At 44.2% G+C, this 13,573-nt stretch overlaps 1 protein-coding gene across 6 annotated transcripts in view; it reads left to right on the forward strand.

The window, feature by feature from the left end:
• The window catches only part of PELI3 (pellino E3 ubiquitin protein ligase family member 3), a 418,904-nt gene that overhangs the window by 267,547 nt on the left and 137,784 nt on the right, over positions 1 to 13,573 (forward strand). For all 6 annotated transcript variants that reach the window (XM_069644928.1, XM_069644933.1, XM_069644930.1 and 3 more), the window contains one exon: positions 4,117 to 4,272. In XM_069644928.1, coding sequence (XP_069501029.1) covers positions 4,118 to 4,272 — 155 coding nt within the window. In that variant the 5' untranslated portion in view covers position 4,117. The remainder of the gene's footprint in view (positions 1 to 4,116; positions 4,273 to 13,573) is intronic.

Below are 13,573 nucleotides of genomic sequence, written 5' to 3' on the forward strand. Positions count from 1 at the left end.
TGGTTTCAATGTGAAGTGTAACATCCCTTTAACAAAGTGTTTTACTGAATGGACATATATATGTATGGCAGTGAACGAAAACAAAGGGGCTAAACATGTGAGGTCGTCAGTGATGTCATCAATGACATTTGTGATGCCATCTTTCATGTTCTGGGTGTTAGTGTTAGCAGTGCACAGTGGTGATGGCAGGTATGGTGGCTTAGTTTATCATAACTGGCGAATTTCAGGGGGTTTTCGGTTTTAATTTGAACTATAATGGGGAGGTGGAAAAGTTTTTTTTAGTGAAGTGCAACGGTTTTTGGTAGGGCAACTTAACCATAACATCCCCTTAACAAAGTTTTTTTTGTAGTGTATATAATCTTTTTGACCTTGCCATAGAGCCACTGGCTTTATCCATCTGATGTCATCAGGACATTGATGGACTCCTCCAATTTTAATTAACCTCTAAAGTTCTGCATTATTCAGATGGCATTTTACTTTTAATATGTAATCCTGAAGTATCAGCTTGTTATCTTTTTTGCTTTTTGGCAAAGTTCAAGGAGAAAAGATCCAAATAGTAGTGTTCCCAATTAACACAATATACAAAACAACAACGTTTTTGGATTTAGACTTTGAGTGGGTAATTGCACATTCATGCTAATTGTATGCAGGGGGCTGGCAAAGTTAGCACTTACGTGCTGTTGGGTTCTCTGCATGCAGTTTACAAAATAGAGTGCAAAAGCACAGAGTATAAAAAAGATGAAATCGCCTTTACTCTTTACTTTTACAGTCCTTTTTGTATAAGATGGAAATGTCACCTTCAAATAACACTTTAAGGCAACGTTTACAATGGAATCCTAAATCAGGCAGGGTCCATAGGAATCCATTTGTTGTACGCCTGCATGAAAATCTCATGCAGAGGTACACATGAGGTTATGCAGGTAGAGTGGTAGGACAAACAAGAAACTGATTCCTTGTCCTGACCTCCAACCTGCAAAACATTTTCAAAATAATGAGGAACTACATTAAACCTTTGATTTACATGTTGCCTCTGAAAATGACCCCTTAAGCGTGTGGGCAATGCATTTTCTTACCTGGGCATTAACATATCGTGAGCCACTAAGAATCTTCCAGATCTCAACATCAGACATGTCTTACTCAAATGTGCAACAGAGGTCGAGAAAAAGGGGGTTGGATTCTCTAAAATACGCACATACGCCCTGTCTTCTCCACTTGGCTCCATTTATTCTTGGACCTCTGACCCAACTGACCTCTGCCGGGGGTGGGTTAATAGTGAATGGCTCTCAGGGGCCCCTGCATCTCTGTAAGCATTATTTTCTGAAGTGATGTGGTCTGAAGTCATTCTCAGATGCATTTAGAAAGAAAGTTGACCTGTACCTTAACCTTGTCCTGCAAAATGTTGGTGGCACAAACTATTGGTTGCCTGCAAAATTGTACCAATGTGGTTTACCTAAATCAGATACATGCTGGGTAAGTAAAAAAAATCAGGATGGATTTCTTGTCCCATATGTTTGTGGAACGACCTTCCAAAGTACAGACGTACAACTAGAAACCACCTATTATTCAGGAAATTACTCAAAGCCTGGCTCTTCACGTCATCACTAGAAAGACTGGCCACAGGGGCACCGACATACCAAAAAACAACGTAGAGTGACCGCGATACGCACCGATCAATCAATGGGAAAAGCTGAGGCAACAATACAACGGCATAGTAAAGGACCAAACGGGAGACACTCGCAATACGATCAAAGACAGTAAACATAGCAAACTAAGACAGAAAAACTAGAACAAATCATCAAGAGGACATGGACCTAACTATGAGCTTCCCCATCAGCCCGTAGAAAAAATCATAGAGAGGGAAAGGAAGCACTGCATCACGGGCCCAAGGCAATGGGTGAGAAACAGAATGTTTCATCACTACACACGGCCCACCAATACAAAGCAGGAAGCACAGTGCCCCACCACACAAACTACAACTAAACAACAGTCTCAAGGATGTTCGCTCCACGCAAATCAAAGGATCAGTCACGACAGAAGGATACGAACGTCTGAATACACACGCTCACCAAGACGGACCAACTAGGACAACACTTCAACATGACCACAACCCTGAACCACTCAAAGCCTTAACTGACCAGGGTCACACTAGATTACCTAAGAATAGATATCACCCACCTAGTCCCACACCTGAAGATTAGGTTCAGACGCACCCACCAATCCATACTATACTCAATAGGATACAGCTGGACCAGCGCAACACCACCAAATCGAGTCGGCCACCAGGAACCAGCAACATCCGAACCCACAGCAACATCCGAACCCACAGGTATACAACTCTAACGGAATCGTAAGTACCTGAACCTGGATACAGACCCCACTAACCAAATCCTCAATCTTCTGCTTACTTAAACCCACACAAAACCACACAACCATCTCTCACCCAGCAATCTGCACGAAATTTACCACACTGCATCAACAACACATAAACTTCACCCACAGCACTCAAGGCCTTCATCCGATCCGATACTAGCACCAAAGCCCAGCACTCGCTGTCAACCGAGCTGAAGCTGCTAACAGCACACCACATCTCCCACTCTCCTTCTCCCCTCCTCCCGACTAACCCTACCCCCACCCTTCCTTTTACAGATCCGCCAGAGCGCCTGGGGACCAATTCCGTTGGTGACGGTGTGTTATAGAAGTACCGATAACATAACATAACATTGCAAGAGGTTTGACTTCTGGAAAGAGAAATGGCCAGCTTGGAGTATGTCTGCTTGCATCACTCCTTAAGACCCTCTACTATCTGTCCTGATCATTCCTCTACAAGGCTTTGCTCTTTGGAAATGTTGGAGACCATGGTTGTATATGAAAATGGCCACTGACAAAAAAAGACATTTTGAGAATATGGAGATTGAATAGGGGACATCCTACGAAGACTGGATAGATAGCCTTGTCTCTTAATCACATTTGTAGAAAATAACCTTTGTGAGAAAGAATTGTGTCTAGAAATACACATTTATGTGTATAGCGTTTAATGATCTTTACACCTAATCCCCTCGCAGCTCCTTCCCTTTTCTTTTTGTATGCCCTTCCCCTTCTTTCCCTTTCCCTACTTTGATCCTTCCTGTCTGAGTCCTCTTCCAACATGCCTAAAAACTATATGTTTGCATTAAGGTACTGCTCAGAGCAGGGCCAAAATGCTAGAAACTGAAGTGCGTAGATGGCTGAGAAAGGAAAGCAAGACAAAGCACAGTGGTGTGAACTCTGAACACAACAGGAACTTGAAAGAGAGTACACTAACACTGTCTGGAGACTAATCTAGCCCCATGAAAAGCAGCTTCACCTGATCGGGAGCAAAAAGAGTACTGGCAAACAAACAGGGCCGCAGGGCACCCTCGAGAGTCAGAAGAATGGTCCAGAAACATTACGTAGGCCAAAGAGCAAAGGACTCGAAGCATGAACAACAAGCCACCAGTCTTTGTAGTTAAAATTATTCAAAGATAGGAGCATGAATGTCCTAGATGTGGCCACATTAGGAGGCACTAAAAGACCAGCTGTGGAAGCAGATAATATCTTCTCTATGCTAGACTAGGTCTGTAAAAGAGATGTTGGTCCCTCAGGCCTTTGGAGTGACGTTCTACCAACAGATCCACAGAGTAGCCCAATGTTTCTGGAGTACGTTCAGTTTAATTCTGGGACTTTCAGCCTGTTAGAGCCTTCATCAATATAATTAAATGCCCAGAAGTGTCTGTAGATGCATGCAGAGACAGTTGAAGATCTATTGTGGTTTAATGTAATGAAAGCCAAGTACCAGAGGTCAATGTGTGACAGAAGAGAGGGATTGTATGAAATGACTTTGCCCTTTTGCTATCAGGAATTGAAAGAATTGTATGAAATTAATCATCACTGCATTAACTGGCTGGGGTGCTTTGCTGTGAGACAATGGTTTTGTTTTCCATGATGCAGTGGTATAATCAGATTACAGTTACAATCCTCCAGACAATGATATAACATGCCTTTTTTCGGGGACGGGGAGGAGGAGATTTATATTTGGGCAATTGTTTCTTCTTTTCCAGAGTCACATGATCAATGCTCTCTCTATCCTCTCTTTCTCAGGATGGTTCTGGAAGGGAGTTCTGCTGACGCAGTGTCTTCACAGACCCTGGATCTCCGCCGCACTTGTGCCAAAGCCTCCCAAATTTTCTCCTCTCCTGGGGAGGGCTTCATCTTGAACAAGGATGCAGTTAAATATGGCGAGCTCATTGTATTGGGGTAACGTTCATTAGCATTTATTCTGTGTGGGCTGTGTGGCTGGTTAAGTGCTTAAGCAAAATGGTTTCTCAAGTAAAGGCTTTTTGAAAGTTGAAAAAGGTGGCTTTTTGGAACAAAGATGTGCAGGTGTCAAGCCCCTGTAGCGATCATTGTGTACACATTTTAAAAATATGTTTAAAAGGGGTTGATTATTGCACCTCAAATTCAACTCTATCCCTTTCATAGAGGGCCATTACAGAGATATAGAGATAGCTGCGCTCAGGGGGTTGAGACTCCGGTCCCAGAGAGCCCCATCCACATCAAGTTTTCAGTACAACAATTGTTTAAGTAATTACTACCTACTTAAACTCACTGTATTAAAATGTATGTTGTGTGGTATCCTGAGTACATGATTGTATTTGGCTCTTGAAGTGCACACTTGGAGAATTCTGACCAGTGACGGGGGCAGACTACAAATGTGCGACACCTCAACCCACCACAGTGGCTTTGAAAAATAGTGTGAAAATATTTGGATTGTTGTCACTATTTTCAAATTGCTTCCTTTTCTCTAACCAAATGTTATGCAATGATATCTCTTCTCATCTGTTTTTCTTTCATTCTTAACAAGATGACTTTTAAACCTAATCCTTGTATTTACTCATGCCTCTAAAAGACTTGACATCCTTTTCAATTCTTTGAAATTACCTTTTCCTTTATTCACACATGCCCCAGGCAGGCCATGGGCAGGGTAGGATTTGAGGTGCATTGAGTGAACCCCCCCATCTTACTATGTAAAGGAGGGAAAGCTGCTGGCGACTGGGCTGGTCCGGCCGGTACCTTATGTTGCCTTGCAGAGGGTGGAAGGAGTAGGACCACGTAACCTTGCCACCCCCACCAAATTGCAGTGCTCCACCATCAACAGTGTTTGAGAAACCTTATCAAGTGTTGTCCAGAACCCTAGCATCACAGCAATTTAACCTCTCTAAAACCGTTATCAAGAACCACGAAAATGACATCCACAAGTCTCTAGTAGTATAACTCATAACTCTCTAACTACCAAATAGCACAGGTATGTGGAAGTAAACCTCTGAAATTAGGTTTTCAGAGAAAGTCCCTCAAATGACTATTGACTTTTCTCTCCTCCTTGGGAATCCCTTTTAGAGATCTTTTGTAAGATCTATATTCTTGGTTGCTGGTTTCAACATGTCTTTGGAAATTATAGTCCAGTTTGTTTTGGTCTACTTGACTTTGTAAATAGTTCAACTGATTAGTTTGTCTGATGTCTGGCTCATAATATTTACTCATTTATATAATGTCCTTGTTGTACAGAATATGGAGTTTCTTTCACTTTTTGCCAGAGTGTTGTGTGACGAATCCCTTGATGTTGTCACTTCTTCCCCAGAGGAGGAACCTTCCCATGGGGCCAGAGAGGTGAGCCTTCTACCTGATAGCCCCCCTAGTGGTAGTACGTCAGTGGGAGGATCCCACCCATGGGAAGAGACCCCTTTTGTGGAGGGAGGGACGAATACCAAGGGAGAACGCGGTATACCAACTACCCATCAAACCCCAAAAACGGATCCCCCACACTGTTGGCGCCAAAACACTCCCATCCTCTTCACCTCCTCTTTCTACTCATAGTTACTTTATGCCGTGTAGACCTATCTAGGAGTATGAGAAAAACCATACTGTGTCGAGGAAAACTTAGAAAGTTTTGGCTTTATACATACTGACGCAAGGAAGATGAAAAGAGGAGTGAAGACGGAGAGAGAAACAACCGACAGAGCTGTGGTAAGGAGCATGCAACTGGGGTTGAGGAAATCCATAAAGAGAACTGTGTTGATGAATTGGGAATTGCTCTACAAAGCAGGGGAAAGAGCAAAGTCCCTGTTGAGACCCTGATGATGTCAAGGAGTTCCCCCCTTCTCACCTGAATCCGTTCTTTACCGGTGTTCTTGGAGGCTGCCTTCTTTCGGCTGGATCGGGTTTTGAAGAAGGCGGCCCGTGTCTCTGCCGAATCTAGAATGCGTTCAGTTTTCCAGGAGGTCGAATCCAGGAATCCAGGAGGCAATGTAAGTTCGCTAGAACTAGAATCCAAGAGGATAGAGAAGAGGGGGGTTCGAGGAAGGGATAGCGGAGTGGAAAGAAGAAGAACCGCGAGCTTCGGAGCACACGTCTGGTCGCTAATCGCTATAGCATTGAGACGCACGGAGCCGCGAAAGGCGTGGTCTAGAAATAGAGAAGGTTACGTCCAACGCATGGAGCGAGAAGGGAATGCGTTGGACGGCCATATTGGAGGTATTAGTTAGTTAAAGTCCGTTGTGACAAGGACCATGAGGCCCAAAAGGGGCGCACCCTGCGATTCATGACAGAGGACCAAGTTGAACCGAGCCAGGGCAAAAGAGAAATCTCTGGAGTGAAACCAATTGTTGAGAACAATCAGAGTACAAGAGTCATCATCTTCCTCATACAAGTACTGGGAAGTATTCCAGAGGTCTTTTTATGAAAAACAGTGCCTGGCAGGATAGTGAAGCAGGCCTGATTAAGAAACAATGGGGTCGTTATAACTTTTGTGACGCAGGAAACGTGCTGGTAAAAGTGGCTGTAATTCTGTTGCCGCCACTTTTCCCACACCACAAAAGTACAGGTTTGCCGGTGGTGGTCACTGATTACCTCCAGAGTTGGTGATAAATCAGACCCCCACCAGCAAAAAACTACCAGTATTACCGGCACCAGTACTACAGGTGCCAGTAATACTGGAAATCCCCTCAATGGAGTCCTATGGGATCCCATGGAATGGGGATTTTCTGTCACCTAGAATATCCCGTTAATATCGGAATACCAGGTGGCAAAAACGGTATGTCAGTTTGCCGGTATCCCGCCAGAACTACCGGCGAGATACCGGCAAACATATAATGACCCCCAATATAAACTTAAGAAAGAGGTCTGGGACCCAACCACTGAAAGGATTGAAGAGTTGTATATGCGAAAAAATGCACGGAAGTGAACGGGGCCTGAGTGAGAGATATTATAAGCCTGAGGCAAGGGCCTGGGACCCACATAACTAGAGGAGAAGACCAATGAGGGAGAGATATCCTTTGGCAAAGGTCAAGAGAAGACCAGGGGAAGAGAAACATATCCTCTGGCAAAATCACGGCCCACATAACTGGAAGAGAAGACCAAGGGGAGAGAGGAATCCTTTGGCAAAGGTCAAGAGAAGACCCGGGGAAGAGAAAGATACCCTTTGGAAAAACCACATTCCACATAACTGGAAGAGAAGGCCAAGGAGAGAGAGATATCCTTTAGCAAAAGTCAAGAGAAGACCAATAGAGGAGAGAGATATCTTCTGGAAAAACCACAGAAATCATTGGGAATATTGAAAAAGGGCCTAAGAACGGTTTGGGGAAGGGAGAGACTTCTCCCATCTTTGTGGAACTGTAAACAGTTGCCTAAGAAGTCCTGGGGAAGGGAGACCTCCCCCTCCATCTGTGTGGAACTATATTGAAAGGCCAGGTGATGGTCAGGGGAAGAGGGATATTCAAAACAGTCACAAACTGCCTAAAACCATTCAGAAGGAGCCATCATTCTGGAATCAGGGTGGAGTTAGTTATATGGTTGTCTTTTGAAGTGTAAGGGTCGGAAATAGGTTTGGGACATAGGACAGTGGACTATATTTCTTTTGACAGACATTCTTACAGCATCCTTAGTTTTATTTGAGGCAGGGAAACACAGATATAGGGACCAACAAGGTGTTGCCTTACTTTCTATAAAATAAAGGTTTATGATAACAATGCACAACCTTTGTATCCCACATCTATTTTTGTGCCCTTAGAAATGTTATCCACCTTTCTTTTCTCTCAGTATTTTGATTTTTAGCAATTTGTTCATCTATGTCACAATGTTTTAAGTTTATCAATTTCAGATTTAACTTTGCTTCCTCACTTCTACTGAGACGTCATCTTTGTACGTTATAATGATTCCCTCTGGGCCTACTGTTATTCCTGTTCTTTCCGTTACCATCAACTGTGAAAGAGAACCTCTTGGGGAGCCCTGTTCATCTTGGATCTTCTTTCTTATCACACACCGCCGTTGGTTCCTCTTCTTCTGCATTTTCTTCCGTCTCGCAGTGTCTCAGTCTCTCAATGCTTGACCGGACACCCTGCTGCTTTATGCTTGAGGTGGTGTCGACAATGGTTTGTGGAGTGCCTGTCTAGCACAGATCACTCTTGGTTTTGCCACCACTTTCCTCTAGACTCCTGCCCTGTCGACTTCTCACTCTGGGGATTCGCTGCGGCTCTGGTGCCCTGTTCTTTACTTTCGTGCAGGTTTCAAACTAGCAGGCTTCCTGGGTTCCGCTTACTCCGCCTTCTCTCTCCTCAGGAGTTACGCAACTCTGAGCATTCCCGTGCCTGCTTAAGAGTTCTTCTCTATCAAGGTTACTTGTTGAGTACACTTTATTTAACGTAATTGTACCAGTGGATTGGATATCTGGTTTTAAAGGGACTTGTTTCTTTTCTATGTGATAATAACATCTCTCAAGTGTTTCTTTGTCCCAGTTTTGATGGTTAAAAGTTCTGATATTTTAGAGCATCCCATGTAGGCCATGGTGTGCACAGATTTAGGGAGTTCCTCACAGTAACGGGAGTCCTTGTCCCCTAAGGGGTGTCTCTCCCTGTAAGGTCCCACCTGCCTCTACTTATAGGGAGGACATTGTGGCACAGGCTCACCACCTTAGTCTCAAACAGGGTGTGGGGGGTAGAGAGGGCTCCCCCTTGGGGAGAAGGGACGAATTCCCTCGATTCCTCACACTTTGCATTCCTTCACCCCCTGCATAATCTGGGGACACCCCTGGAGCAGCCACTTCTTTCCTCCCTCTTCACTCTGCTTACCTCCCCTTCTGCACCCATATCCCTACACTTCCTTCGCTTCCTCTTCAGCCATGCCGGTCCAACCCACCCCTTTTCATGGGCTATGCATACCAGAAAGGACATTTAGCTGCACATTACCCACAAAGCTCTTTTTCCGAAATGTATGGCTCACACCATTGTCATGGCCAAATGAGCAGCAGACAACACAAAATCGGTTTTGATTTCACTTCTGTGCTTTATTCTTATTCACAATAGTCAAGGGTGAGGCCTGCAGACAGTGTTCCTTTTGGAAGAAATAAACAAGAAGTTGCTAATCGAAACAGTGGTTGTTGGATCTGTATCAAAATAAATGGTAATAGGCATCTACTCAGCTTTCTACTTCCATTGTCCTTTCTTTCTAAATCCAGTCTGTAGCCTTGCATAGATGATGCATCACTGCTAAGTTCCGTCATGCATGCTCTCCTGCCTTACGGTATGAACTGCAAGCTTGCTTCTACCATCATGGAGACTGTTTGTAGAGTGCCCCGCTAACTATGTTTGCACCTTTATATGTATGTTTGGGATTTATACATTGTGACCCTAGCTGGAAAAGCAACAGACCCAAGCTGAGACGCACCCAGGGGGTTACAAGGGTGCAACAGCAAAAAGCAGGCGGTTTCCCTGATAAACCAAGTTGTTTTTGAATGTGGAGGACAAACGGGTGGCGGAAATGTAACTCTGCCTTTTTTAAAACAATACAAATCCCTGGAGTGTGAATGGAGGTGTTACGACAGGCGTAACTGTGTTACGCCTGCTTTTAGCCCCTCAATTTACGTTCCACAGACTACGAAAATGAACTCCAATGTGTTTTGTCACACGTGACCAGTGAAATTTGGTTAACACAGAAGAAATGTCTTTTCTGGCTTGTCGTGATGGGGCTTGGGGTGGAAATAAACTTTCTGCTGCATTCTGCAGGTGCAGTTATTCCTTAATTCAGAGTTGTATGTCCCAGGATCACTCCATTTTGCAAAACCCAGTCTGCATTCTTCCTGCACAGCAATCAAGATCTGTATGCAGATGAAACCAGATGCAGGACTTCAAAGACCATATATTTGATGCCTGATGATGGCCCTTGACTGGTGGTAAGGGCAGACTCCCACATGGGAGATCCAGCTGACTTAGAAATCCTGAGAACACACTTGAGTGGAGATACTATGTGAACAATCTAACCCATGAAGGAGGAGACTGCCTCTGCTTGCAGCGAGCAAACTGTGGAACTACAAGGAGCCAGAAAAGGAGAAGTCATAAGATGCTGCTGAGGCCAGGAAGAGCAACTGCTAGATGTAAGATTGGGACCTGCTCAAAATCAGATGAGGTTGTGAAGGATTTGTATTTGTATTTGTATTTATTTTATTTATAAAGCGCAGCCAGGCCCAGGGGCATACGGGCGCATAAGTTAGATCTGGTTACATTTGCAATTGAAAGCAGTCAATAAGGGTTACGTTACATTGCAGTTACAGGTGGGTACAAACTTAGTCATGCAAATGCATATATACATAGTCTAGTATAAGTACATTAATTACAAAAGTGTGCCAGTGACAGTCGATCATGCTGGGATCAGGCGGTTAGGGTGTCATAGAGTCCATGTTGTGAAGCCAACACTTTGTGTTATGTTTAAATAGGTTAAATGAAGGTTCTGCACGCAAAAGCGCAGGTATTGTGTTCCATAATTTAGAGGCTTGTACAGGGAAGCTAGCACCACCCGAGTTATGAAGTTTAAATCTCGGTATGGACATAGTGTTAGCTTGTGCTGCTCTAAGTGGTCTTGAAGAAGTGTGAGGTGTAAGTTGGTTGGTGAGGTAGGCTGGTGCAAGGTTGGCCCTGGCTTTATGTGTAAGGGCCAGAGTTTTAAGGGATATTCTGTGCTTGACTGGAAGCCAACGTAGTTTGCGTCTGGTCTCCGAGATGTGCATCTTTTTGGGGATGTTGAGGGCAGCTCTGATGGCATTATTTTGAATTACTTGCAGTTTGTTGATATTTTTGTGGCTAGTGCCTAAGTAAAGGGCATTACAATAGTCTATCTTGGATAGGACTAATGCTCTAGCAAGAGTAATGCAATTGGGTGAGGAGATGAACGGCCTACATGCAGTGATCAGCTTGCAGGTGTAAGCGGCTGATGATGCTACTGCATTAGTTTGTTTGGAGAAGGTTAAGGTGGCATCGATGTAAACCCCAAGGGTTTTGGTGTTATTTGACACGGGGATGAGATTGCCATCTATGGTGAAGGATTTAAATGCGGGATTGAGATTTTTGAGTTTGGCGTGAGTGCCAAGGATGATCAACTCGGTTTTTTCGTCATTGAGACAAAGTCCATGATGTGCCATCCATGCTTGAATTACTGAGTAGATTTCATTAAGGGTTTTGCTGTCTGTTTCATAGTTCCCCGAGATAGGAATGAGTATCTGGGTGTCGTCCGCGTAATTGGTATATGTGACACCCAGATAGTCAAGGATATCAAAGAGGGGCTTTGTGAATATATTATAGAGTGTCGGGGACACGCAGGAGCCTTGCGGGACTCCACAGGGTACTGGTGAAGGTTCAGCAGAATCAGTGGGAGAGAAGACCCTCATGGTTCTGTTCGCCAAGAAGGAACTGATCCAGGCTGTGGCTGCGTCTGAGAAGTGTGCTGCAGTTTTCAAGTGGTGACAGAGTGTTTGATGGTTGACCAGGTCAAAAGCTGCTGACAGATCAAGCAATAAGAGGAGTGCAAGTTTACCATTGTCTTTCAGGATTTGGATCTGGGTAGTGAGATCTATTAATGCAGTTTCCGTACCGTGTCTCGGTCGGAAACCTGACTGCCTAAGTCCTAGGAGATTGTTTGATTCTAAGTAGGCCTGTATTTGTAAATAGGCTGCTCTGTCCAGTATTTTTAATAAGAAAGGTACAGTTGTTATCGGTCTATAGTTAGACGGGTTGGCTGGATCAAGAGTAGGTTTTTTAAGGAGTGGGATGACCCACGCATCTTTTAGGTTATCAGGCACTACTCCAGTTTTGAAGGAGGCATTGATGAGGTTGGTTATGGATGGAGACACAGTGACAGCAGACAATGGAAAGGCAAAGAACAGAGAAAGGTTCTTCGTTCCAGTCCTTGGAGTCAGAGCACGCAACACTTATGAGACATTAAACGGAGTAATGCTTCATTCAGGAACAGAGAGAAACAGTTTCTAAAGCATTTGAGAGCATTTGTGATGATAACAAATTAGAAGTGCTGCATAGAGGAACAGAAAGAGAATGTTCTGTGACAAAGTCTCATTGGACAGACCAGCTTGAGAGTAACAGAGTCGTTGGGAGCTAGGGGAAGCCACCCTGTACACAATGCAACCCCTGGGAACTCTGAATGGGGGGATCCCCCAGATTCTATCCCCCTCCCCCACAACCTGGTGTGTTACTTCGATATCACGGGTCAATATACGCCAACCAACCCAATCTATAGTAGAAATCTGAACAGGAACCTGACCCTTACAAACCTAGCGATACACATATGAAACAAATATGGGATGTTACACTATCTGGTCTCATTGAAGTTCATGCAGACCATGATCTGAGAGTCAGTGAGGTGGTGGGAAGGTGTGGAAAGGCCATATCAAGTCTTCAGCCCAACTCTGAATTCACACCAGCCGGAATTCTACAGTCCCACTGACTTTCATTACCCCACATCGCATGACCCAGAGAACCTGCCGAAGAGCCCCCTTCTTACAACTCTGATATGAAGTAAAAACCTGCTTTGTTGCTTTCAGTGGAACCACCACTCCTGGTTCTGGGGGAAAATGTAGGTACACTCAGAGAGGGAGTCTGGAATCCAGACATCCTCAGGCAGAACTTGCCATGATCCAGACAGCTGTAGGTAAGCCCTCTTCTCGCAAAACCACTATCCAGCAAGGACCCACTCCATTGTTTTAATGGTGAGATACACCAAGAAACAGTCAGCGGCAAAAGAAAAAACACAACAGCACTCCCTTAACACCTCAATAGCACCTCCACCTCGCTTTGCCGGACCAGCACAGTAGAAATCCCCACCTTTCAAATCAGCAGCAGGGCTTGCACATATAGAATGTTTTCTTATTCTTAAAACTACAATGGAAACACCAATTTGAAAATTGTCAAGAAAAAAGTATGCAGGCCCCATACATTTAAAATTACTGAGGCTTAAATCTTTTTGCTAGCAAAGAGGGCAGCAAACCAGCAGCAGGGCTTGCACATATAGAATGTTTTCTTATTCTTAAAACTACAATGGAAACACCAATTTGAAAATTGTCAAGAAAAAGGAAGTATGCAGGCCCCATACATTTAAAATTACTGAGGCTTAAATCTTTTTGCTAGCAAAGAGGGCAGCAAACCAGAGAGCGGTGGAAGCAGGTCGCTCAATGAACAAATGCTGAAAGCACCACTTTCTTTTTTAAAGCACTCTCCCTTGACCT

This window comes from Ambystoma mexicanum, chromosome 2p, assembly GCF_040938575.1.
Source record: "Ambystoma mexicanum isolate Mex_15411 chromosome 2p, UKY_AmexF1_1, whole genome shotgun sequence".
NCBI lineage: Eukaryota > Metazoa > Chordata > Amphibia > Caudata > Ambystomatidae > Ambystoma > Ambystoma mexicanum.